The following is a 25,537-nucleotide window of genomic DNA, read 5'->3' on the forward strand; positions in this document are numbered from 1 at the left end:
ACAATTTGAAATTTCTTCAATCCAAACTCTATCTATGACACACAATAGCTTCTTTGATTATGGTATGAGCGGTTGTATTTACATTTTACTTGACATATTCGATTCTCTAAGATCTCAGCTGACTCAATCAAGCGTTGATTCCATCTACGATATATCCAAAGTTGCTCCAATTATTACCTATTGTTTTAACAGCATTTAAAATTTATAGGATATTTCCCTCCAAAATCATATCAGAAAAGCCCATCTCGCTACCCAGCTCCACAGCATGAAAATCTACCAAAGCTTCAATTCAACTAAAAAATTCCTAGTAGTACTGCGTGCACGCCGTGTTCAAGTTCAATACGCCCATTCTTTCTATTCACAACTACATCCTAATTAATGGACAAAAATTTCCTACAAATTGATTTGTAAGAAATTTCATACAATTCACATATAAAAATGACATGAATATGTGAGAATGACATTTTTTTATTAATGCTATTAAAAAAACATATGAGAAACACATGCTATTAAAACATGTGTTTCTCACATACCAAGAAACACACGTCAATCTTATATATAGGTTTTATGAAACTTCCTACAAACCGATTCGTAAAAAATTTCTATCTCCAGTTAAATAGCATCTCTTTATTTATTGCTATTTAATCAGTTTTTGGTTCAGAAAGTTTTAATCTTTTTTATTATTATTAAATTCGTCTAGAATTTTCAAGAAACTCTATAAGATCCTTTAAATTTCAATTAGTATTTTTAAATTAAATTAGTTCACATTTTATCACTTCTACATTCACCACTAAATAATGAAAAATGCTACATACCCCTCATCTCACTGCTACATTAGCCCAATTCATTGGAATGAGAGTGAATAGAATGGAGTGTAGTATATGGGGAGTGATAGTTGTACACCAAGTGTACAACAAATGCACAACACCCCTTCACAAGGGGTGGGCCCCACAGTGTGTGGGGGCCACCCCTTGTGAAGGGGTGTTGTACATTTGTTGTACACTTGGTGTACAACTATCATTATTCGTAGTATATTGCATTTCTCTTTTGGAGTGCTCTTCAATAAATACATGCCATCTTAGAAATAAAATAAAATAAAATGCATGCCAGAATATATAGAGAAAAACCAAAATGTTAATTTTCGCCAAAAAGAAAATCTGAAACCCATGTCAAACTAGCAAGCTGCAAAAAAGTAAATTCTCTAGCGACGCCGTTTTGTTGACAAAAGAGTGGACTCTAATTGGATCCACAAAAATTGCCGTAAAAAACAAGATTACCAGGTAGAATCACAAAAATTTGAATAGGATTCTAATTCATCCTGCGGATGAGCTCATTGATGAAACCTTCACGATTTCCAGCATCACCTCCTTCAACATAGTGGTTTCTCTTCTTCTTCAAACCACCCAGTGGTGCCTTGAGCTTGAATGGCCATAAGAAATTGTTTGCCTCCTTGAAGTGGGGTCCAACAGTCAAAATCTCATGGATAAGATCTTCCATGCAAATAATTCCATGCTTTCCCAAAGCCTGTGATTGCAAGCCAAAAATGTAAACCCACAAATCGGACGTATCCAAGATAAGTAAAGTCAAAATCAATCATGTAATCTATAGGCCAGGAACCTGTTCAATAATTGAATTGTCGGTCAAACCAATTCTTTGCTTGTTAAGTTTACCATATCCCCTTTTGTAAATCAATTCTCTGACACTCTTCAAATTGGGATACCTGAAATTATCTACTTCATATTAACAAAAATTTGAGCTCAAAAGGACCTCTAGCTAGCGTCCAGATTGCGCATTACAAAGAAAAATAGTAAGAAAGACAAAATGCATACCCATAAGTTACATAAGGCTCAACTCTCTGCAGCATATTCACTGTCGCTTTGTTTACTTTCAGAAAGACACCATTGAATATCTGCAACCACCAAAGGTAAATAATTGGATACAAAGTTACCTTTTATTTGAAACAAATATTAGAGAAGTAGACAATGAAAAGGAGATATATTCTACAAGAAGGCTAACTCCTGAAATATAAATCCTGAATGGTAATAGCAGGCAACTAAAAATTCAGTGAAGAGGAAAGGGATCACCTCCCTAAGAAACCAAATAAAAAAAAAAATAGGGGACAAAGAGAAGTTGAAGGTGGAAGAAAAGCTCCTAGGACATCTATCAAGTCATCTGCCATGACTAAGTGCAGCGATGAATCCACAACTGAACAAGTCTCCCCGAGGACACTCTTCCATTAGTTAAATTTTAATAATATTTGTGAAAAAGGAATCCCCTAATGTTAACCAAGAGAGTTTCAGTACTAAGATCGTATTATTATAATTCTTAAAAATACGTATGGATCTGCCAGCTACATATCAGTATATTTTTTTTTTTTGATAAGTAGCTACATATCAGTATATAAAATAATAAAAAAGCACATTTGAAAAATTTACTGATTCAAATGCCTTTTTCCATAAACACATGCACAAGTATTACTGCAAATACCATGATAGACTAGAGAAATGAGTCTTACAAAATAGTCAACAAAGGGAAACATCAAATTTTTAACCTTCTTCCATAAGGAATGGGTAAACATCTGAAATCACTAAGCGCAAAGACAAAGATTCGACTACAGGACGGCTTCATAATTACCCTATTAAAGGCATCATATATAATGAAATTCCTGATACAAAGAGTTCATTTGGATATGGTGTTACCTGTCTCAAGCGCAGAAGCTGCAAAATCTTCCTGCTCTTAGGGTCCATGGCATTGATACTGGAAGTTCCAAAATTTACAATAATCAGAACCAACACTCTGGCATCAGGAATAAGTACAAGAATCAGAGCAATACAATAAATGGCATACCCGCGGATCCTGATAATGAACAAGAGCTTGGCTTCTGGGTCAACATAAAACCCTCCCTTAAGTTTGGCCTCGCGCTTCAACCGAATCAGCTCCATTTGCTAATAAAAATATTTAGAGAAACCATTTCAGCAAATAGAATACCAAAACAGAGATATCAAAGCACATATCAAGCACTAACTATTTCTATGGTTTCCTATACCTTCTCATCGTACTCCTTTGCATAAAGTTTGGCTCTGTTAAAAATGAGCTTCCCGTTCTCAGTCCTTTTTTTCTTTGCAGCTTCAAGCTCTTGCTTTTTCGCCAAAGCCCATTCCTCATTCCTTTTCTGCTTCTTCAAAACTGATTCTGGAACCACCAGTCCTCCCTTGACTTCCTCTGCACCCATCTCTCTGTATCTAAAGGGGCTCAAAGCACCAAAACTTTAATGAGCTAAACACCCAATAATTTTAACTCAATAACAGAAAACTAATACTAGCACTCAGATATTAATTAGAAGTCCAATGTTTTGCTAGCAAATTCTACGCCATAATTTTCTTACAAAATTTATTTCCCTTCTAAGACTTCCATCTAATTTCCTGAAAAAAAAAATCCCATGAAAGCAAAATGGGTATACGGAGAAATTGCCAAACAAAGACGAAGCAGGCCTCATCTTACAATTAAATCCAGACCCATCTGTTTGGATGGAGAGATAATTTCTTGCAATATCAGTTCCAGGGTTATTATACTTAGTCCAAGCACAATTTTCTTCAGAATTCTTTTCGGCCAAATCAAACTCAAAAGATCACCGTCTCTTACAAATTTCACAAGCTTTCATTCCTACTCCTAGTTTCCAATCCAGAAGCAGACAGAAACATGTACTGGAAATATTTTCCAGAGAACAAAAAAGCACTGCTTTCTACAAAATACCGCAGAAACAATTCCCAGGGGTCGGTCTCAGCTCTGTCATGAAAAACAAACCTAGACCCATGACTTCGTTTCACACAAAAAGCCCAGTTTGGGTAATCAGAAAACTAAACGTATCTGGATCTCATAAGAACAAAACATCTCACAGCAATAGAAGCGAATCGAAAATGCTAACAGAACAATGAAAGAAGAAAAACGCAGAAAATGAAAGAGAAAAGAGAGTTACTTTGAGATCGCTGGGAGATGGTCGTTTCAGCGGCTCGCCAGAGCTCCAGAGAGAGAGAGAGTCTTATAAACGTTGGATTAGGGTTTTGTTGAACTCGACACCAGATTTTTTACTCTTTTTAATACAAAACCATAAAGGTTTGAATTTTTTACTTTCGAGTAACAGTAAAAAAGATTGATACGATATAAAGTAAAAAAAAATTGTACCGAAAAGTTAAAATAATATATGTTGTAGTAATTTTTTTTTATTTGGATAATAATAAATATTATTGATGTGATATAAAAAAAATAAAATTAATATTTTGAACTTAATTGTTTTTAAGAATAGTAAAAATAAATAAGAGAAATGGTATGTTGCTTACCAAACACACCCTATAAATAACATTGCTTTGATTTTATAATGGTAATTTTGATAGATTTAAATAAATAGCTATTGAGACATATTAAATTATGACTGATTGAGACCTTACTTTGTTACCTGAAATTTGTCAAGTGGAGGATTTTTATTCTTTTGTGAAATTTCTAATGTTACGCAGCTTTTAAAATTCATATTAAATCATCCCCCATGAAAAATTTCGAATGGATGGAAAGTGTAACCCTAAGAAAAATTAAATATCATAAAAGATTATGGAAGCGTGACTTAAATGATAATAAAGAATATTATTATTTTTATTACTTATTAAATATAATAAGAATGTAACTCAAAAATTGGAGGTCAGTTCGAGTGGTTTTTTCGACAAAAAAAAATTACCATATGATCTTTCATGTGTTGAAAACACGTGGTAAAAGTTTGGAGTCGATCAAAGTATGTTTCAAGGTTCAACTAAATAAAAAATGAAAACTGTGTCAAAAACTTCATAACAGTAAAGGAGGGTCAAACGAATTCGAAACATTTCATGGCACCCGTCAAAATAATTGTAGTAAAAGGATTAAACACAACAATTTTGATAATGAAGTAGAAACCTTTTGAATAACCCGTCAAAATAAAATCGGAGGTAAGGTTTGAATGGGTTAGTGGCGTGTTAGAATGCGAGCTAAGGTTTCACACTTTTCTCTCCGACGATATTCGAACTCCCATTGACAACGGTTGTGACCAATTGTCTCAAATCTACCTTACTGAACATCGAATTCGACCGTGTAAGATTTTATCTCCATATATGGCCTATATGCCACATAAGGAAGTATTTATTAATAATTTAATAAATAAATAGTATATACGGTATTACGGTTAGGTAATTTAATTAATTAAATTACCGTAATAGAATCGATTAATTGATTTAAAATCAATTAATAATATTGTTTCCTTGATGGGAGGAACAATACGGTACTTACCATATTTGAGGGTCCCTGACCTAGCCTATAAATAAACAGCCTGTGTACACCATCAGTACGGCAATTCGGTAATAGGCATAGGTTAGAAGATCCCTCAAATAACATTTTATTGTTCTTCAGATGGATCGTGAAGACGCTTGAGCAAACATGGCTAGAGGTAAGCCTGAATCCTGTTTATTCGTTTTCCGCTGCGCATGTTAGATTAAATTTCATGTATAAATTATTTCTAACATGTGGTATCAGAGCCAGGTTCTGTGCTATTTTGCTCAGCATATAATTTTACTATGCGTTATTAATATTGAATCAAGTATTTTTTATTGGTTATCAATATTGAATCAAGTATATTCTATTTGGTATTGTTCACTTCTGTTTGTCAATATTGTTTGAGCAATATTTCGTCTTTTGTGACATGATAGAAACACATTAGCGATTATTTTGTGAATATTTGTTGTTCACGTACTGTTTGTGAAAACCCATAAATTTGATATAACTATTTTTTGTTTTATCACTATTCTGTGTATTGTGATATACTGCCTAATTTTGAGTTGTTGTAATCTTGATATGGGTATTTTCATAAAGGGGTGGCGGCTAGGGTTCCATTTTTTGGGTTTTCAACCCATCTGGAACATTACGGGTCGGGTTGGTTGGTGACTGGGTAGGGTTTCGACCCATTAAAGTTTTTGGGTTTGATATATTTTCGGGTAGGGTTTTTTAAAACCCATGCAATTTTGGGCCATTTAAGTGGGCTGACCTAGTTTGGGCCAGCACTATACATAGACCCAGAGGCCTGATCCGATTAAGTGGGTTGACCTAATTGCCAAATACAGTAGCCCATTTGGAGTCTTGTGACCCAAAAGCCCAACCCAATATAGTAGCCCAATACAGATACCCAACCCAAATTAAGTGGGTTAACCCAATTGGGTCAGCCCAATATAGCAACCCTTTTCAGTAACCCATCAAGTTCTTTTTAAAAGGGGAATTTAGGCCTTATGGTGTTTAGAACCTGGGTTCACCAGGTGTAAAGAGCCTTGGCCACTTACTAAACCATTAGGCCATGTGTTTTATTATGTCCTCATATTAAAGTTTTATTCCCTTTATTATTTGTAGTACTGTGTATTAAAATTATTGTTTATTTAATACATTAATTGAGGAATATATATTTTAAATTTATATTGTTTAAATATAAATTGTTTGATGCCTAGACCTAAGAATAATCAACAATACCATAAATACTGGTGTGTTTACAGTAATATCTAAGAATGCAATGTCGGGGAAAGTTCTGGCAAGGAAAGTCTTGGGATTTAAGTGTGTCCGGTGTGACCCCCCTCACTTTCCTGAGAGCTCATCTGCTTGCACCTTGGAAAATGCTGTTTACCCCATTTAAGTATTGGTTTGTTATATTCCTGGGCTATTAAGGGGGCATCTATAAAGTTGTTAGATGTTAATGAAGTAGTAATTATCATGATAATTTTGGGAGAGCCACAGCATCCCGGTTTTTAATGATAATTACATCAGGATTACGCATAAGAACATCATAAAGAATTTTATTAGATGTTCATAAACTGCAGAGTGATTAATATGATTTTGGGAGAGCCACAGCATCTCGATTTTATAATAATTGCATAAAGATCGTACACGTGAACTTCATATAGAAAAATTAACATCGTCTTGTAATTAATTCATAAATTTAATTACTTATCCCCAAAGGGAAGTTTTTATTTTTATGACTTAATTAGAATAAGATAACAAATTTAGTATTAAAAGTAAAATTTCTCTCGGTTGCCCAAAGGTACGAAGAATTTTATTTATTAATATTTAAATTTGCTTTAGTCTTATTAATAAAGAGTAAATTTCATGCGTGATGCAACCTTTGCCCAAAGGTAGGTTGAAATTTACTATTTAAATTGGCATTGGCTAATTTAAAATAAATTTGACATTGTCTTGTAGTTAATTCATAAATTTAATTACTTATCCCCAAAGGGAAGTTTTTAGCTTTATGACTTAATTAGAATAAGATAACAAATTTAGTATTAAAAGTAAAATTTCTCTCGGTTGCCCAAAGGTACGAAGAATTTTATTTATTAATATTTAAATTTGCTTTAGTCTTATTAATAAAGAGTAAATTTCATGCGTGATGCAACCTTTGCCCACAGGTAGGTTGAAATTTACTATTTAAATTGGCATTGGCTAATTTAAAATAAGGTTAATTCATAGCATTAAAGTATTTATTTTCTTGGTTATTGCAGCTGTTCATATTACTCTACTTTGGTACTTTTATATTCCAATACATTATGGTAATATTTTTCTGACTGGAAAAGGATTAATATGCCTTTTCATTTGAGTGTTTCTAATTCCATTATGGGAATGAAGGATATTGTAGTTTAGCTTAAGTTCCTAAAGATTGAGATTTTTTAAGTCATTATTGGTCTATTTCAATTTTGAATTCTCTCTTCTAAGTGTATAATTTTATCTTGTAACACACGTAAGAATAAATGGTTAGTAAATAAACTTCTAACCATGTGTGTTCAAGGATATGAGAGAATTTATAAAATGTTCACATGATTACTCATGTCAAGGGAATGACCAATAAATGCAATCATGTCCAACACTTAAAGCATGAGAATAAAGTGCCAATAAAGTATTATGGCAATCAAGATACTTATTTCTCATGCAATAAGAAAAATTAAGGGCATATAAAGAAAGATTGTATGAAGTATAAGAAATGACTTAAAATAAAGATAATCTCATACATCTAGTATGTCGTGAATCTCTTTTAGTGACTCAATCAAATATATTGTGGATTGATTATGGTTTAACAATCCACATTGTCAACACAAATGCAGAGTCCCTTTTAAAATGGATAACACGTGTTTATAATTTGAGCTTGTTGGGATCTATAGGTTAATTTTAAAATTCAGTTATAATTTTGACCTCAAAAATGATTTATATTCCATAATCTTTTTGAAATCTATTTTCTAGTTTGGCTTATTAAAAAATTTCAATTTTATTTTAAACTTGAAATTTTTCTTATTTTTTGGTGGAATATTGGTTGGGGTTTATTTAAAGTCTATTTAAAATTGACCTACGTCCCAATTTTTGAAACAAAATTATTTGTTTAATTCTGCATAGTGATGTTGACATAAAGTAGAGTCTTTGAGAAATATATCTCCATACAGTAAATAAAAGTCGGTAATTTACTGACTTTGGTTCTTGTGTGGGCTGCATAAGGGAAAGCATACCAACAAGACCACTAGAGGTGCCGAAGATAGCATTTTGAGATTCTTGAGATCATGTACATTGAAAGGTGTTGACCTTTTCATACTCACTGCCTAAATGGTCAGAGATATTTTTTATCTCTTTTAGTGATGACCATATAAAGTTTATGTATCTCTATCTTCTAAATATTAAAGCTGAGGTATTGAATGCTTTCAATACCTATAAGGAAGAAGAAGAGAAACAATATGAAGATCAGAAGATCTAATGTAGGCATAGAGTATTAAGGTAGGTACACACAAAAGGAAATGATTAGTAATACTAATCTGTTATTACCCTTATAGAGTAAAGCTTTGAAGACCGTTGTGTATATGCTAAACAGGATTCCATCTAAGGTTGTCCATAAGACACCTTTTAAAGCATGAAATAGATGGAAGCTTCGTTTAAATTATTCACACATATGGGGTTGCCTTGCTAAAGAGAGGATTTATAATCCTCGCCTTAGGAAATTAGATTCAAGGACAACCAGTGGATCTTTTATAAGCTATTTAGTAAACTTTAAAGGGTTTTAATGTTTTATTGTCCTTCATATAAGCCTAGAGTTGTTGATTGTAAAATTTCTAGAGGATGCAGAACCTAGTGGGAGTGCTCATTCACACAAATTGAAATTGAGGAAGCACTAGAGTTGGCTAAGTCTCCTCCTCATAGAGGATGAATGATTAAATTCAGGAAAAATCAGATTGATTATCCTGAGCCACAATCATTTCTAGAACAACCAACTCATACAAAACAGGTTCAAAAGTCTATTCTCCCATTGCAAAATGCAGAGGAAGTAGAATTAAGAAAATCCTATAGAATAAATAGATCAACAATTCTTAGTGATCATGTTGTATATCTCCCAGAGTCTGATGTTGACATTGGACATAAAGATGATCCAAATTTGTTTTCACATGCTATGAGTGGAGAAAACTCCACATTGAGATTCAGTGCCATAAAGTGAGAGTTAAGTCCATGGCTGAAGGGTCGAGCTAGACTCGTAGCCAATGGTTTTACTCATAAGGAAGGCATTGATTATCGTGAAACATTCTTTCCAATGTATAAGAATGGTTCATCAAGATAATCATAGCATTAGTAGCTCATTTTGATCCAGAGCTACATCAAATGGATGCGAAAACAACTTTTCTAAATGAGGATCTTAAAGATGAGGTTTACATGAAACAATCAAAAGGTTTTATAAATAACAGTCAGAAAGCTTGCAAATTAAAGAATTCTATTTATGGGCTATGATAGATCTCTCATCGGTGATATACTTTTACAAGGTAATTGAAAACCTTGATTAGTATATATACCTTAAGGTCAGTGGGAGTACAATAATCTTTCTAGTCCTATATTTGCAAGTGGTGATTTAGGTTTGCTACATAAAGTTCACAAAACTTTGAAATGAAGGATTTAGGTGAAACCTCTTATGTCTTTTGACATAGAGATTCACAGAGACATAAAGAATATTAACATTGTCTCGGAAGGCCTACATTGAAAAAGTTTTGGGAAAATTTAGAATGAAGGATTATGTACCTTCAGTAGCAATTAAGAGGGACCAATTAAATAAAGATTAATGTCCCAAAGGTATTGGAATAAGGGCAGATGAAAAGTTTTAAAAGTCTGCATTATACATAACCATATGACTGACAATAAGTATATTGAGTCAATAAAGTGCTGCAAATAAAGTCTTGCGGTATATGCAAGGAACCAAGAAGTACAACTTAACCTAAGGATACACTTTCCATTTGAAAGTGGTTAGTTGTTCAGATTTGAGTTTTGCTGATTGTGTAGATAGTAGAAAGTCTACTTTAGGGTATATATCTTTTTATTGAAGGATATATCCTAGAGATGCAGTATGCAGACTATAGTTGTTACGTCTACCAAGAAAGCTAAAAGTCTAGCGTGCTATGAATTTAGTACACAGGCATGATGGTTGAGACATTTGTTGTAAGTCTCAATTTTGTCGATTTTTTTACAGTTAGACCATAAAGATACTCTGCGGTAATTCTACTATAATCTTCTTTTATAAGAATAAATAGTAGAAGCAGAAGTAAATCGACATCAAGTATCTCAGTACGAGATATAACATTAAGAGACATAAAGGGTCTATTGAGCATATAAGTGCTGAATTAATGATTGCGGATCCCATGACTTAAAGTTTACCGGTAAAGAAAGAATAAAGTCATGCGGAATATATGAGACTCATTAATTCATTTTCGCTTGGTTTGTCTCTTTTTGGTCTATAGACATAAAGTTATTGTAATAAAGATTTTTTGTGCACATTTTGTTATTTTATCCATGAGGATAAATAAAGTTGGATCCGAATGACTTATAGGAAGTTCATTCATAAAGCTTGATTATCCATAAGGTACTCATGTAAGGAGTATTTTACATCGTGATACATGGAAGGGACGACTTAATTTTATAATGGTTTTACCGCCATGATTCGTGTGAAACATTTCTTATCTGAGTGGGAGGATTCCATAAGTGATTGGCCAAACTAAGGAACCTAATGCCATAAAGTCATGTGTCATAAAGGCCAAGTGGGAGAATGTAAGATTTTATCTCCATATATGGCCTATATGCCACATAAGGAAGTATTTATTAATAATTTAATAAATAAATAGTATATACGGTATTACGGTTAGGTAATTTAATTAATTAAATTACCGTAATGGAATCGATTAATTGATTTAAAATCAATTAATAATATTGTTTCCTTGATGGGAGGAACAATACGGTACTTACCATATTTGAGGGTCCCTGACCTAGCCTATAAATAAACAGCCTGTGTACACCATCAGTACGGCAATTCGGTAATAGGCATAGGTTAGAAGATCCCTCAAATAACATTTTATTGTTCTTCAGATGGATCGTGGAGACGCTTGAGCAAACATGGCTAGAGGTAAGCCTGAATCCTGTTTATTCGTTTTCCGCTGCGCATGTTAGATTAAATTTCATGTATAAATTATTTCTAACAGACCGGGCTTGTGACCGAACTTCCTTGTGACTGTTGTGAAACACCTCAATTTGATTATTCTACGACTGCCATTGGGACTGAACTTCTCGGGAGATTAGTTTCAATAGCATGAAGGACACCATTCGAACTCTGTACGATTGGAACTACAACTAGAGCTCTTGAATCTCAATTATTGAAATGCCTTGAAGACCACTAAACCTGGACTTTCTACCAACTTACTTCTGACACTGAATTAGCCAACATAAAACCTAACACATGCAATCCCAACTTGGATCTTTTACCATCTTAATTTCTTGTGAGCAGTCTCGAGAAAATGCTACTATTGGCAAATCATAGCTTGCTTCCACATTCTCATGTGGGTAGGCAATGAGATATTCACATGACAAACCCTGATTGGGAACTTTTTGCACATGAATTTCCCTGTGTTGCCTTCGTATGGGGAAAAAAGGAATAAACTCCAGCAAGCTTTCAGCCACCAAACAGATATCAAAAGGCAAAATTATAGTGCTAAGCAATATGATGAGCTCGACTTTATTACACTAGCATATACTTATTGATACACATGAATCATCAACACTGTGCTTACTGTTTCATATATAAAGGAATATACACCTTAAATGCTTTCCTCTAAGTCAAATGTTTCTGCTAAACATATCTTTTTACCCACAACTTGAGCAATTGCTCACCGTTTTGTAAACATCCCTTGCATTGATGAAAAATCATAATCTTTTCCTGATTGAGCTGGTGTGATTGAAGGTACTGGTGATGCTATGGGAGCCCCACTCGCTCTCATGCTTGTCACACCACTGATTGGAGCAACTGGCCCTACTGTATACATGCTGCAAAATAAATCATGAAGCTAATAAGATATGCGTGGTATTATTAAACTGGCATAACAATCATAGTTGATATTCTTTTTGAGTGAAGTTTAACAAGACAAAGCTATCACAAGCAACTCACAGTTGACCCAAGATATTAGAATTTAGATTCTGCATTGATTTTCTAACATAAGAACAGCCAAATTTTTATGTGTGCACACAAACCTCAGAAACCAAATCCTTCTAAATTAGGCAATCAGGTTTCATAAGGTAGATTCAGATGCGCTCCTTCCCCAACACTCATAAGACTTAGGATGGATCTGATGTGGTCTGGCCAACAAAACACTTGCAGGAGTTTCTAGAACTCCTTAAGAAATACAGTTGTCAGAAACTAGTAAGTTATTAGACATGTAGATATCCTCCTATTATATGGAAGTATATACAGCTTTATGATTTTGGGCTAATCAAGCCGACAAAGTCAATTTAAGTTAAGCATGATTATTTGACTCTTAAATAACTACACCCAGTAAGGCCACAGAATTTGTCTAAACCCATATATGTGTGTTTGGCCATGTTTTTGTGTGTATGAACATGCTGAACATATTAGCTGTACCTCGTTGTTGGAAAGGGAACTGAATTCCCTGTCTGATGTATGTGTTGGCAGTTTCCCATCTGGTACAGGAAAAGAACAAGGTAAAAGATGGACTTTTAATCTGAAAAGAATTGGATGTAAGCTTTATATGAACTAAACCTGCATATAATTTTGTGGATCAGCTACAGTCATCATCATTCCGGGGACTTGATGGCCTGTACTCCCCCAATTTTGATTGGGTAAGAGAATACCATTGGACCAAGGCTGATACACAACGGCAGGAAATCTTTGGGATGCAACACTAGACCTTGCTGAAGCAGCCATGAGAAATGACTGTTGTTGGCCTAGCATTGTCGGTTGTTGTTGATGGATAGAGAACGGCGACAGCATAGTAGACTGCATTAAATCCGGATCTGATGTGGTTAGAGGGACATGGACCTCCTTTAGGTATAGAAAAAACAAAAAATATGAAACAAATACTAAACAGAATATCATCAACAAAAGAATTCAGACAACTTCCCCTTTTTTGTTTACATCAAGGATTATCATATAAATTTTAGATACCAAAATTTCACCTTAAAGCGACCCGGAATAGAATGTTCACTTGAAATTTAACCCTTGACCCACTACACTTAGTCAAGACAACTATACAAAAAGAAAACATACATGCTCCAAAATAGAACTTGAAAGCAGTATTTTGATCCTCTGCCCAACCAATTTCATGCTGAATACTTCAAATTACTCACAATCATCAATCTTCAGAAGAAATATTGATCCTGTTAAGCTCTAATTGTCCATCAATATCTACTGTGGTTTCTGAATAATTTTTAAATTTCTACTACCTGCTCGAAGTGGTTCATAATATCATTCTTCACATCTTTCTGGGGTTTTTCTGAAATGGAATTTGTAACGGATAGTGAATCTTTGAATAGATCTTCACTGTTGTATTTGGACTCTGTCTTGCTTTCAGCTATCTTTGATAGCTCATCTTTATCTGCTGTCAAGTTTGCTTTGGCAGCTGGAAGTTGAGGAGGTTTAAGTAAATGGTTACTATGGAGTCAAATTACCATAATTTATCAATTCTTACAAAGAAATTACTTGAGTGGAAACTCTAAGCTGGGAAAACAACATAAAAGTGGCAAAAATACTCCGATGATTAAAAAATTAAAAAATTAAAAAATTTTAAAAAATTCATAAGAAACATACACTGGAAATTAGCCCACATAGTATCATCAGCAGAATTTGTCTCAGAGTCATTTTGTCCAGAGTCCTCCATGAAGAGCAAATTGAAAAGATCGGTTGCATAGTCCACTTTGGGTGGTGGGACAGCAGGGGTAGTAGTAGCTTCCTGTTTTGCCAATTCAGCCTTTGTGACTACTGGTTCTGATTTCAGCAATCTTTCTTGTGGTTTTGGATCAGAAATGACCTGCACATCAGCATCAAAAGCTTACTTGCATTTCACATAGATACTGAAGGATAGAAAATACCTTCTTTGAAGGTTAGCAGCGCAAAAGTTGAATGATAAAACATATATTGTATGGATGACACAATTAATAACAGAAAATGGAAATATAAAAATTTAAACTTCGAAAAAGCCGGTAAAATGATTATCTAATTAAGAAACTCTTTTTTTTCTAAATTTGTTTCATGTGCACTCTCCTCATATATGAAATACTTCTACAACATAGAAACCAGTTGGGGGAACAAAACAGTTCTATTTGTACTAAGATATGACAGTTCATTTTCCATTACCTTTTTATCTTCAAGTAAATAGGTCATCAAGACATTCAGCTATATTACAAATCATATACACTATGGAGAGGATCAATACAAATTCCAAATCCTCGGACTAATTTCTTGAAGCATCCTTCAATGCATAATTTTGCTTTGGTTGTGCCAAAAAAAGGTAAATCATTAGCCAGGGTAGGTCCAACAAAAGTAGGCTCCTGGGAGGGGAGATTAGGATACATTTCTAACCTTAATATTTTATCATCATTTTTCAAAAAAAAAAAATTCCAGTTCACAAATAATGTTTCTGAATTCCCACTAGTTTCTTCTACTCTGATAGGTCTTTAAACAGTCTATCATAAAATTTCCTCCTAGCACATAAACCATTTACTTTAATGATTCCAAGAGTTTTGATGTGCTCTGACATTTTTACACCATTTTTGTTTTTTTTTCCTTTTTTTTTATTTTTTATTTTTTATTTTTTTAAATGATCGAAATATCATTAAAAGCGTAAGGTGGCCCCCCAAATACATAAAAAGTATACAAGAGAAAACACCTAGCTAGAAGGAAAATTGTTTCCTTAATAGATCTCAAATTGTCTACGCTTCCCAGCTAGCCCAAACAATAGGCTTGACCCAAATGAAGTTTAATGCACTCTGATAACATTAATACAATACAACTCTTGAGAATTATTCATATGTAGTATAACTATGAGTTGCAAAGTAAAGCAAAATAAAATAACTTTCCTCTAGGTGTAATATGATTTCCTCTATTAAAATGGAGAAGAGAAAATAAACAATACCTACCTGGTGGGATACTTCAACAGCTACAGGAACACTACTTTTTGATGTAGTTATCCTGTTATTTGTTCTAGGTGGATGAGCGCCGTTCCTCTCCTCAGAAGAATGTTCAATATTTTTTCTATATCCATACCAACTGCTACTTCCAGGTCCTGGTCTATAAACTGAACCCTTCTCTTCATTCACCCTTGATGATGATCTCTCTTTTGCATCCCTAGGAACCCATCTTTTATCTTGATACCTAGCAAATACCAGAGATCTTAAGCCTAAATCCATATTATACAAAAAACAATAACAAAACAATACAACTGCACTAAGCAGAACATTAACACTTGAGAGCAACGGCTTTTCAAGTCATACTTCGCACGAATGAAATTTTCAATTCCAACCCTGTTATAATTAGGGGGCAACTCTGCTTCCCAGTAGCTATTTGATTTCTCATTCCCCATAGCTGTTACCAATAAAAGACCAAAATAACTTTCAGCACCATGTATCTTAACTTAGAAGTAACTGGAATTCAACTAAAAATAATGCCAAGCCAAAAACTAGGAGGTGCTTACATTGGATAAATGCAACCTGCTCTGGAAGCCATGTGTCCAGAGTTGCAGATCTCACCTGCATCAAAAACATACAGAATTTGTATAAACATGTCATGGGGACAAATGCACCTATTACTGCAAAGATTTGGATGTAATATGGTTAAAGACTTATTTTGAAAAGAGAAGTATCATGGTGAATATCTAGAGAAATAGAATCACAGGTAGTAAAATAATATGCCACCTTTGTTATATGTACTCCAAGAGATCTGTGGATCCCTGAACATTGCATGCATATGAAGATTCCAAGATTCACACTAGCCCATCTCGGAGCTCTGCATTAGCAAGCAAGATTTGATAACAAATTAGAACTGCTCAAATCAAGTAACAGATTACTAAATAGAAAACTCTACAGGAATTCCATGTCTCGCTCTCCATGATAAGTTCGAATCCAGGCAGACTATCAAAAGGTTCAACATTATTAACTTTCCTCTAGTTCCACTTTACACTCACTTGTGTTGTTTCAACTCATGAAACAACACTATCCATATTACTTTGGTAATACCTACTTGCTTTTGCAGTCAGCACATTCTCTGTTTTCTGGTAATTTAAGAAGACCCTCCAATATCTGTCAATCAGGACACCAGATATAAGAAAGTTCATTATAGATCACGCAGGTAACCAAGAGCAAAAGAGTGGTCATAGAAAGAACTTGGTTCAAATACAAAATTCAATATGTGGATAAGAAAACAAGATGACATGCAAGGGCATAGTATAAGGAGCTGAATGATGAGAATCAAAGAGGATTGAAAATTTTCACAGGCATGTACCAACCAAAAGAGAAATTGAAGACTAAATGCAACAAGTACATGTTTACAAGCCATGGTCATAGCAGTTCCTCGAAAAGGACTGCCCTCTATTTATGCTCAGTGTAAATCATCACATATTTTGTGTATCTTGCATTAATGTTAGTCAAAAGGGATAAGTTGTAAAACACGTGTTACTACTTCCATTTATATCCGTAATGCAGTAAGCAGGACAGTGGAAAATGGGAGCAGAGGTCAACTGTAATCATCCATCATTGGCCCTCTACCATACTTGATGAGAAATCTATAATTATTATGACAAGCTTTAGATAAAACAATTGAAATCAGCAGACCACATGCTAACTTTAAAACTAAACTCACGGGACTTGATAACCACAGGCTAACCTTAGTAACCACATTCACATGCAGTCTTCCATGGCTGAAGCAGCTGCAAGTGGTTGTGAATCAACACAACAGAACTTTTTCACTTTCATTTTGGTACTTGATATTTGCTTTGCTTTTTACTCCTATGGTAACTTTTATATTTTTCAACCGGAGAGCACATCAGTTGTTCTTTTTGGATTTCATCAAAATTTATTTTCAACAAGAACTTAATGCTGAAAAGAAGAGCAAATAAGCTACTTTCCCAGTCAGATCAGAGTTTTCAGTGCATCCTACGCATGGGAACATGCTGGTGAACTTGAATTATGCATTGTGTTTATTCTTAAAATCCATCAAGTGTTCCTCTTTGACATAACTCCCTCTCACAGACACAAGCATACATTGAGGAACAATTTTCCTCTTAAGACACTTATGTTATACCTAAAAAAGTCAAAACATTTTGATTTAAAATGCACACGAACCTAACTACTTTGATAACAGGATTCTAAACAAATAGACGAGCCCTAACATATCACTCAACCCTCTCTTTCTTCCAAAAGAAACCTTTCAACCCTGTGGGAAAAGTCTCAAATTGCTAATGAGTAAAAATATGATGGTTTAGTAATATGTTAAGAGAATTCCTTTTGACATTACCTTAGGATTATGCTTATTGGGCCTCGTCCACCCCCTCTCCTTTTTCAAATTACTTACCAAAAAATAAAGATAAAAAAAAAGAAAAAAGAAAAAGAAAAAAGAAGAACCCCAACATGTCATAGAACACTTCATATTATCAAACTGTTACAGAAAGCTATGTATTTGTCCTATTACACAATAGCACAACTTGCATAGTGTGCCTTCATTCCATCCTCCCTGGCGTCACCAACACCTCTGGCAATGGCAAGAACCAACTACTGATTTCTTTTATGTTTCTATGGGTATATAAATTAATACACATAAGACAAACAAGTCAACAAGAAGCGTGTTATACAACCATTTCTGTTTTGAATTAAGATGGTCCATCCCATAATGTTATTTTCATCATTTTGGATGTCCATGAATTATTGGAAAATGGATTTGGAGAACCTCCAATTGTAGAAGTAAGAACAAGTTGCAAGAAACCCAAACCCATAATTCCTGTTGCGGAGGCAACTAAGATCCTGACCCAACCCAATCTGCTGACCCGCCCATTAAATCATATATGTTTAAGATACAAATACAATTAAAAGCTGATTGAGATTATGAAGCAGCAAGCCTTGACAGAACTATGCATTACAATCGCCATATTATTCAGTTTGATCCACAACCATCAGCACAAAGAGTTTCGAATCATGCTTAGCTAAAACCCATACATCTTCAACCAACTAAAAAGAAAAAATAAACGAGTTTGAAGGCAAACCCATCAGCAACAAAAGAGACTTAGCTTTGCTTAATATCCATACTTCTTCAAGCAACGAGAAAATCCAAGTGAAAAGTACACCAAGATAAATTCCAAAAAGAAAAACAAACAAAAATTGAAACTTTGCCACTCCATGATCGAACCCAGAAAGCAGTAAGATTACTTTAATCTAGAGAGAGAGAGAGACCTTTCTGTGCTTGGCATTAAGCTCTTTAGAAACGTTAGCCTTCTGGTTCATGGTGAGACTCTTTTTCTCCTCAAAACTCAAAAGGGTCCTTTTTCTTTTTGTGTCGTAAGAATCAGAGAGAGCGTAGAGGGAAAGGTTTAAGAAGAGGAGGGAACTGAGAACTGCCGGTACCTTCCTTGTCCTTCTCACGATGTTCTTTCTGGAGAATAACGTCTTCTGGTCTGAACACGTGTGTGTGTTGACATATATAGGATTCTCTTTTTGGTGGGCTACTGATTATAGCTTTTTTGATTTTTTGAGATATCATTCTCCATTACTCTTACATTATTTTGGCCTTTTATCTTTAAGAATTCAATATAAAGGGTTTCCATATTCTGTTTTATTTCGTTGATAATTTTTTTCCGTGGAAAAATATTTTTAAGAGGATTAATATTTTTAAAAGTAATTTCGTCAAAAATATTTTACAACCAAAAAATACTTTATATTAAAACACTGAGCATAAATATCGATGATTTTATATTGTTGGACATGTTGTTTCAGAGCTTTTAATATAAGTAGCCGCCACTTTCAAGCCTAATCATGTCTTCAACTCGCAAATGAGTTAATGACAGTTGGCAGGAATGGAATCGGATGGTTATTATTCTGAATTGTTAAGGACAGAAGTAATCGACATTGTCACGCATCCTTTGTTGCTGTTTGGTAAGTAGCTATGAAATGAAATATTTATTTAAATAGTAATAAAAAGTGGTTGATGTGATATAAAATTTGTGAATGTTTTATAAAAAAATAAAAAAAAATTATTTTGTAGTGATTATTTTTATTTAAATAATAATAAAAAATTATTGATGTGATGTAAAAAATGTAAAAAAGTTAATTTTTTATTTATTTAATTTTTTAAAATTAAATAAAAGGAATTGAAAAGTTTTCAATTGGTTGCCAAACAGCTCCTAAATATACAAGTAGATGGTTGGTTAGTTAGGAAAATAAGAAAAGATGAATAATGATTAAGCATAAATTGCATCACCTGAAGTCAAATGATGTCAGCATTTTGGTGAAATGTATGTTGACCCTTAGAATTGTAGTCCTTTGATGTGATCATATTATTTAGTATTTGTGTTAGTGTTCAACAACGAATAATTTTTGATAAGGAGTTTAATTCCAATTATTCTTAATTTAAAAAAGTCCATCTTAATCCTAGTCAGTCAGTTAGATAATTTAAGAGTCCTATTTTGATTACTGGTTATCTTTATAATCGATCAAGTATTGTTCCTCTATTTAAATGAGATTATTAATGATGAAGATGCATAATGAATATTGTTTGGTATAATACAGATATTGTGTTTAAGAGATCAGGCTCTCTCAAAGTAGCTGATTTATCTTTTTCTATGTTTTGTTACTGGTGGGTTCGCATCATCTTTTCTCTTTTGACGGCTTTACTTACTTATCAGTATTCAATGACTAAACACTATACTCATACATTATATCAAGTCATTTTAATTCAATCTGATACATACTCTGATACCAATTGTTAAAGACCCTAATGATCTAAAACCCCTAATATTATTGGGTACTGATATAAGAGTACACAAAATGGTCAGGTCCCCTCTTTCCCTCTGCAATTAACACCTTCAATTGCTGTGGAAAATGAATGAAATCATTCCATTTCTATATATAGAGCATCCAAATCATGCTGAAACATTTTGCCAAACCACTTTTTTTTTTCAATTTGTCGTTTGGCACTCAAACCTCATGCGAGTTGTCTAAAGATAATTGATAACGCGGATTTGCAATCATGTTCAATTGTTTGACAATAAGCTGGTTGGATTTTTCCTTAGCTAGGAAATAGGATGTGATCTAACCTGATCTAGCTTTATACCAATAAATATCACAAGCCAGAATAAGCTAAGAGGGCAGGTACAATAATGGTACATGGCAAACCGAACCGAGACTCCTTATCGCCCGTTCAATTATTAGGAAAAAGAACGGCAAGAGAATTTTGGGACGATTCGATATTAGACACTTACATCCCCTCATAAAAATTGCTTTAAAGGTTATATTGCACTCTTATTTTTTTTTTTTTTTTTTTATTATTATTTTTTTATTTTTATGATTTTTACAATACAGATAGCCCCTAATTATAGAGAATTATGTGACTCTAAATATCATATACATCTTATGGGATGTATACCACATGTTGGATGAGCAACAAGTAGTCGTACCACTATGATGACTTATTTTTGTTTGTGTAAAAAAAAAAAAAAAAAAAAAAGAGGTCGCCACAAAGGTATTGACGATGATTCCCAAATAATATCGCAGAACAGAATGTGATACAATTAGATAAAATGCAATAGAAACAAAGGGATCGTCTCCCGGTTAACTAAAGAAGAATAGAGGCAGATTTTGATGGGGTCAAATGGTGGTTCATGTATCTTTATCTTTGGAGGCTCAAACGGAGGCTTGTTTACTTATATTTTCTCATATGAATCTTGTCTCCAGCTATTGGGGATTCTATTGCCTTACCAACCCCAAATATGCTTATTGGGATCTATGTATTAAATATCTGAAACAAATCTTGAAAGAACGGCATGCCGCATAACATATGACTCATAGTATTTTTTTTTTTTTTTTTTTTTGAACTGGGTGCTACACGTCCATTGTAGCTTTCCTCAATCTTTGACCATGTGGCAAGGTGAATGATGGTGGAAGTCCATATAGCCCAACAAAGTGGACGATGGTTGAAGAAGTTTCCAAGTAAATGGAAAATGAAAGAGAAGAGAAAGAAATAAAGAAAATGAAGACACCGTTCACCAATAGAAAAGGGCCAATAGTGATACATGATGCTCTCATTCACTAATCTGATTGTGTACAAACGATTTGATTAATTTCAATTGTATTCTAATCCAAATTTTAGGGTAATCCAATCTTCATTTATCATAAAGGATTTTTATCCTTACCACATATTCTAACAACGATAATCCCTTTTCAAATTGGACCAGGAACAAGAAGCTCACAAAGCAAAGTAATCAAATCAAAGACTAGTACACATAATCCTAGAGAAAGGCTAGTGATGATTTGGTAAGGCTTCCCCTTCCAGAGGCAATGGAAGTCTTTCAACATGAATAATCATTGTAACAGGAGCTGATTGTGTGTGTGTTTTTTTTTTTTTTAAAAAAAAAAAAAAAAACACATACAAGCTAGCGGCCCTGAACCATTGTAACAGTAATATTGTTAAGGGAGCCAGCATGTGGGGCAATTTGCCTTTCGGTGAATGCAGGTTGCTTTGGAAGTGGCAGATCAATAGTCTCACTTTTAAGCATGGAAATAACAACGGATATAGTTGGTCTATCTTTTGCAAAATCTTGCACACACAACAACCCGACATGTATGCATTTCAAAATTTCCATTTCAAAGCATGGTTCTCGTATCATCGGGTCTGTTAATGCCATTATGTTTTCTGCATTCCACATTCTCCATGCCTGGAAACATATAAACAAAATTGAAATTCTTAGAAACAAGCAAACGAAGTTTTAAAAGATGAGGCAGTGAGATAGAGGAGACTTACAAATCCTAGAAGGCTCATGGCCTCCTTTTCATCATAAAAGCTAGTATTTCTTCTTCCACTAACTATCTCTAGTAGCAACACTCCAAAGCTAAAGACATCCGATTTTTCTGAAAATCGCCCTCTCATTGCATATTCAGGGGACATGTAGCCGCTGAATTTTAACAATAAGACACATCCAAATCTTGTTATATCAAATATTAGGGTTATTATTTTAGTGAATTTGGCAAAACAAAGGTATATACTTACTATGTTCCAACGACCCTTTTAGTATTGGCTTGATCTTCATTGCTCCCAAAAATCCTAGCCATGCCAAAATCTGATATTTTTGGATTTAGCTCTTCGTCCAACAAGATGTTACTTGCCTTTAGATCCCTATGAATAATCCTTAACCTGGAATCCCTATGAAGGTACAACAGACCTCGACTGATTCCTTCGATAATGTTGAATCGTCTTCTCCAATCTAATAGTTTTGGTTTGACTGAATCTAATGAAAATTTTCAAACCACACAAGAGAAAGAAAATGCATTCGGATTAAACTTGTAAGATGAGCGAACATCATGTTTGTAACACAAGTAATTTGGTGAAGTCACATCAGAATACCACAACCAAAGAATATAATTCCATTTTTGCCTCTCGACGTAGATTATTTTAGGTTGTAATATTGGAAAATACTAACAAAGGGCATCAGCATGAACTAACCAAAGAGAAAGGCATCCAAACTTTTATTTGGCATGTATTCATAGACCAACATCTTTTCTTCCCCTTCAACACAGCAGCCAAGGAGTCTAACCAGATTCCGGTGTTGGAGTTTAGAGATCACCACCACCTCATTCATAAATTCTTCTAGCCCTTGTCCAGAGGCTCTTGAAAGTCTTTTTACTGCAATTTCTTCTCCATCTGACATTTTTCCCTATAAACAAACAACAACCAACTGACTACATATTCAAATTGTTAGGCAATAACATTCTATAAGAACAACCATATTACCCTGTATACGGGACCAAATCCACCCTGTCCAAGCTTATTTGATAGATGGAAGTTGTTTGTTGCACTTGCCATCTCCTGAAGACTGAATAATGGTTGCTCTTGGAGTAAAACTTGGTTTACGTTTTCTCCATGCTTGTCCTCCCTACGATATTTAGTTGCTGGGTGTTTATACAATAGTAGTTAGTAATCTCTATGTAGAAATGTTGGAGCATTTTTTAGTTCACTGAGCTAATAGGAATTTACATAACATCATTTTTTTTTTGTAAGATCAGAGTGACAATTTTACCCTTTTGTTTTGAACTCCAACGCCACAATAAGTAAGTGCAGATGCCAGTAGATATTACTCCTATGATCACTGCAACTGTAACGATTGTTTTCACATTTCCCATGTTGTCTGTAAATCAGAGAAAACATCAAACTAATTCATCCAAAATAAAACAGAATTATCTTTACAAGGACTTCCTTAGCTTGGGAAGTTGGGTTGGATTGAAATCCAGTTTTACCAATTTTGCAACATTGATAAATTTCAAGAATAAGATAAATTTAGAGAGAAAACAAAAACAACCCACCAAGTTCTGAATAGGCCAAACGAACATAAAGATCAACTCCGCCAGTCGGGAATTTCTGTATGTCAATTAAGCTTCCTGTCCATGTCATACAACCAATGCCTGAATCATATGCGTGAGCTATACAAGAACAATTCTCCAAGCATTGGGTACTACAATTTTCTTCCGAAGTAGTTGACCAACCTGCCAAGTATGGGACTTTCATCATCGTCAGTTTCAAAAATCCGTCTTTTTTTTCCCCTTCACTGCCATTATTGTTCTCCCTCTCACACTGCAAGGGTGTCCTCCTCTCACATCCACTAGTCCAATTTCCTCTGTTCCATTCTTCTGTATTCTTTGGCTTGAACCCCCATAAACAGCTGCAAATTGGTGAATTCTTTGAATTACAGCTTCCAAATGCCCCACACTTGCCATAAACATCGCACTCAGTCTCCAAACTTGCCTGCGTGACCTTCCAATCCTCCCCATTGTCAGAACGTTTATGCTGTAGATTTCCTTGCGCGTTCAAGACAACAAAATCCTTTCGGAGAGGGTCGTTCGAAGAGGAAAAAGTGAAAGATAATGTTCCTTCTTTATCATCTTTAAGTCTATATCCATTAAGATATGAAGAATCCATGTACTGTACTCCAATAAAGATCCGGCTGTTCCATGGACCACTCCGCCAATATGGGCTGCCGTCATTCCAAACAAAAAATTCAGGAAGATTACGAACATCAATACCGGCAGAGAAGTTTCCAATGGATGGATCAGAAGGACTTTTCCATGATGTCAGCTGCACTTTCTTACCCGTTCTAACATCAATACTAATTTCCATCTTTGGCAAGTATGTATCAGAAGGATGTTGGAAACTCTCCCATATGATTGTCCCTTTAGTGTTTCCTTGCAAGATAAGGTTTCCATTATCTAAAAGCTGGGCACTCGAATTGACAACAGAACTTGACAAATTTGATGACCAAAGAACCTTCTTTTGCCCATCTAGTACCACCAGATCGCCATCTTCGGATATGGTTAGAATTCCAGAGGAATTCTTGAGGGGCTTGTTTCTGTTAGCAACCCATATGACAGTGGGCACAGAAATTTGAGCATACCATATCCCAACATAGCGATCGGTTGAATTTGCAGGGCTGAAAAATCCCAATTTGAAATCACCGCCATTAGAGACTACGCTTTCAGGGTCGGTGATGAACTTAGCGGCTGTGATGGTGTCTGTGGCAGAGCAAAACTTTAAATAAAAGCAGATTAGCAAGACAAGAAGAGCTGACAGGTTGGTATTTCGAACGAGTCCCATAGGTTCAACGCTTCTGGTTTTTGAGAATTCAGATTTTGGATGGCCGGATGCAGATTTTGAAAGCATTGTTGATTCATTGCTTCTGGTCCTCTTACCTTTTTCTTCTGCAGATATTTCTACCACTCAAAACTTTCCGTCTGGACTGCATGTTGAATTGTTTTGGCAAAAAGTTTGATTCATTGCTTCTGGTCCTCTTACCTTTTTCTTCTGCAGATATTTCTACCACTCAAAACTTTCCGTCTGGACTGCATGTTGAATTGTTTTGGCAAAAAGTACACGTAACCACAAATACGCGTTTGATTTTTTATTTTCGGTTTGAAGGTCAAATACACGCTTTTGAATAAAATGGTC

General features: G+C 34.5%; 3 protein-coding genes across 4 annotated transcripts; all 3 read right to left on the reverse strand.

Annotated features, from left to right (window-relative positions):
• Positions 1–1,090: 1,090 nt before the first annotated feature.
• On the reverse strand, positions 1,091–4,111 carry LOC133869835 (large ribosomal subunit protein uL30y). Of its 2 annotated transcripts, none has more exons than XM_062306922.1 (7): positions 3,977–4,111; positions 3,047–3,242; positions 2,848–2,945; positions 2,700–2,757; positions 1,830–1,909; positions 1,618–1,720; positions 1,091–1,524 (listed from the first exon to the last, which is right to left on the reverse strand). In XM_062306922.1, exons 2-7 carry the CDS (start codon positions 3,230–3,232, stop codon positions 1,309–1,311), a joined length of 741 nt encoding a protein of 246 aa, XP_062162906.1. In that variant the 5' UTR covers positions 3,233–3,242; positions 3,977–4,111; the 3' UTR covers positions 1,091–1,308. The 2 variants fall into 2 exon arrangements, with proteins under 2 accessions (XP_062162906.1, XP_062162905.1); XM_062306921.1 differs by having other exon boundaries at positions 3,047–3,251; positions 3,977–4,105.
• A 7,927-nt stretch (positions 4,112–12,038) lies between these two features.
• LOC133868109 (ADP-ribosylation factor GTPase-activating protein AGD5-like) lies at positions 12,039–19,020 on the reverse strand. Its single transcript, XM_062304931.1, has 11 exons — positions 18,784–19,020; positions 16,583–16,641; positions 16,258–16,348; positions 16,038–16,092; positions 15,838–15,928; positions 15,484–15,718; positions 14,156–14,375; positions 13,792–13,967; positions 13,109–13,345; positions 12,971–13,029; positions 12,039–12,378 (listed from the first exon to the last, which is right to left on the reverse strand). Exons 1-11 carry the CDS (start codon positions 18,832–18,834, stop codon positions 12,222–12,224), a joined length of 1,431 nt encoding a protein of 476 aa, XP_062160915.1. The 5' UTR covers positions 18,835–19,020; the 3' UTR covers positions 12,039–12,221.
• Positions 19,021–21,688: 2,668 nt separating this feature from the next.
• LOC133868104 (G-type lectin S-receptor-like serine/threonine-protein kinase At1g11330) lies at positions 21,689–25,252 on the reverse strand. The gene is made up of 7 exons (XM_062304925.1): positions 23,902–25,252; positions 23,619–23,726; positions 23,333–23,490; positions 23,045–23,255; positions 22,592–22,829; positions 22,346–22,496; positions 21,689–22,259 (listed from the first exon to the last, which is right to left on the reverse strand). Exons 1-7 carry the CDS (start codon positions 25,250–25,252, stop codon positions 21,978–21,980), a joined length of 2,499 nt encoding a protein of 832 aa, XP_062160909.1. The 3' UTR covers positions 21,689–21,977.
• Between the last annotated feature and the right edge of the window lie 285 nt (positions 25,253–25,537).

The sequence above is a fragment of the Alnus glutinosa genome, chromosome 5, assembly GCF_958979055.1.
Source record: "Alnus glutinosa chromosome 5, dhAlnGlut1.1, whole genome shotgun sequence".
NCBI lineage: Eukaryota > Viridiplantae > Streptophyta > Magnoliopsida > Fagales > Betulaceae > Alnus > Alnus glutinosa.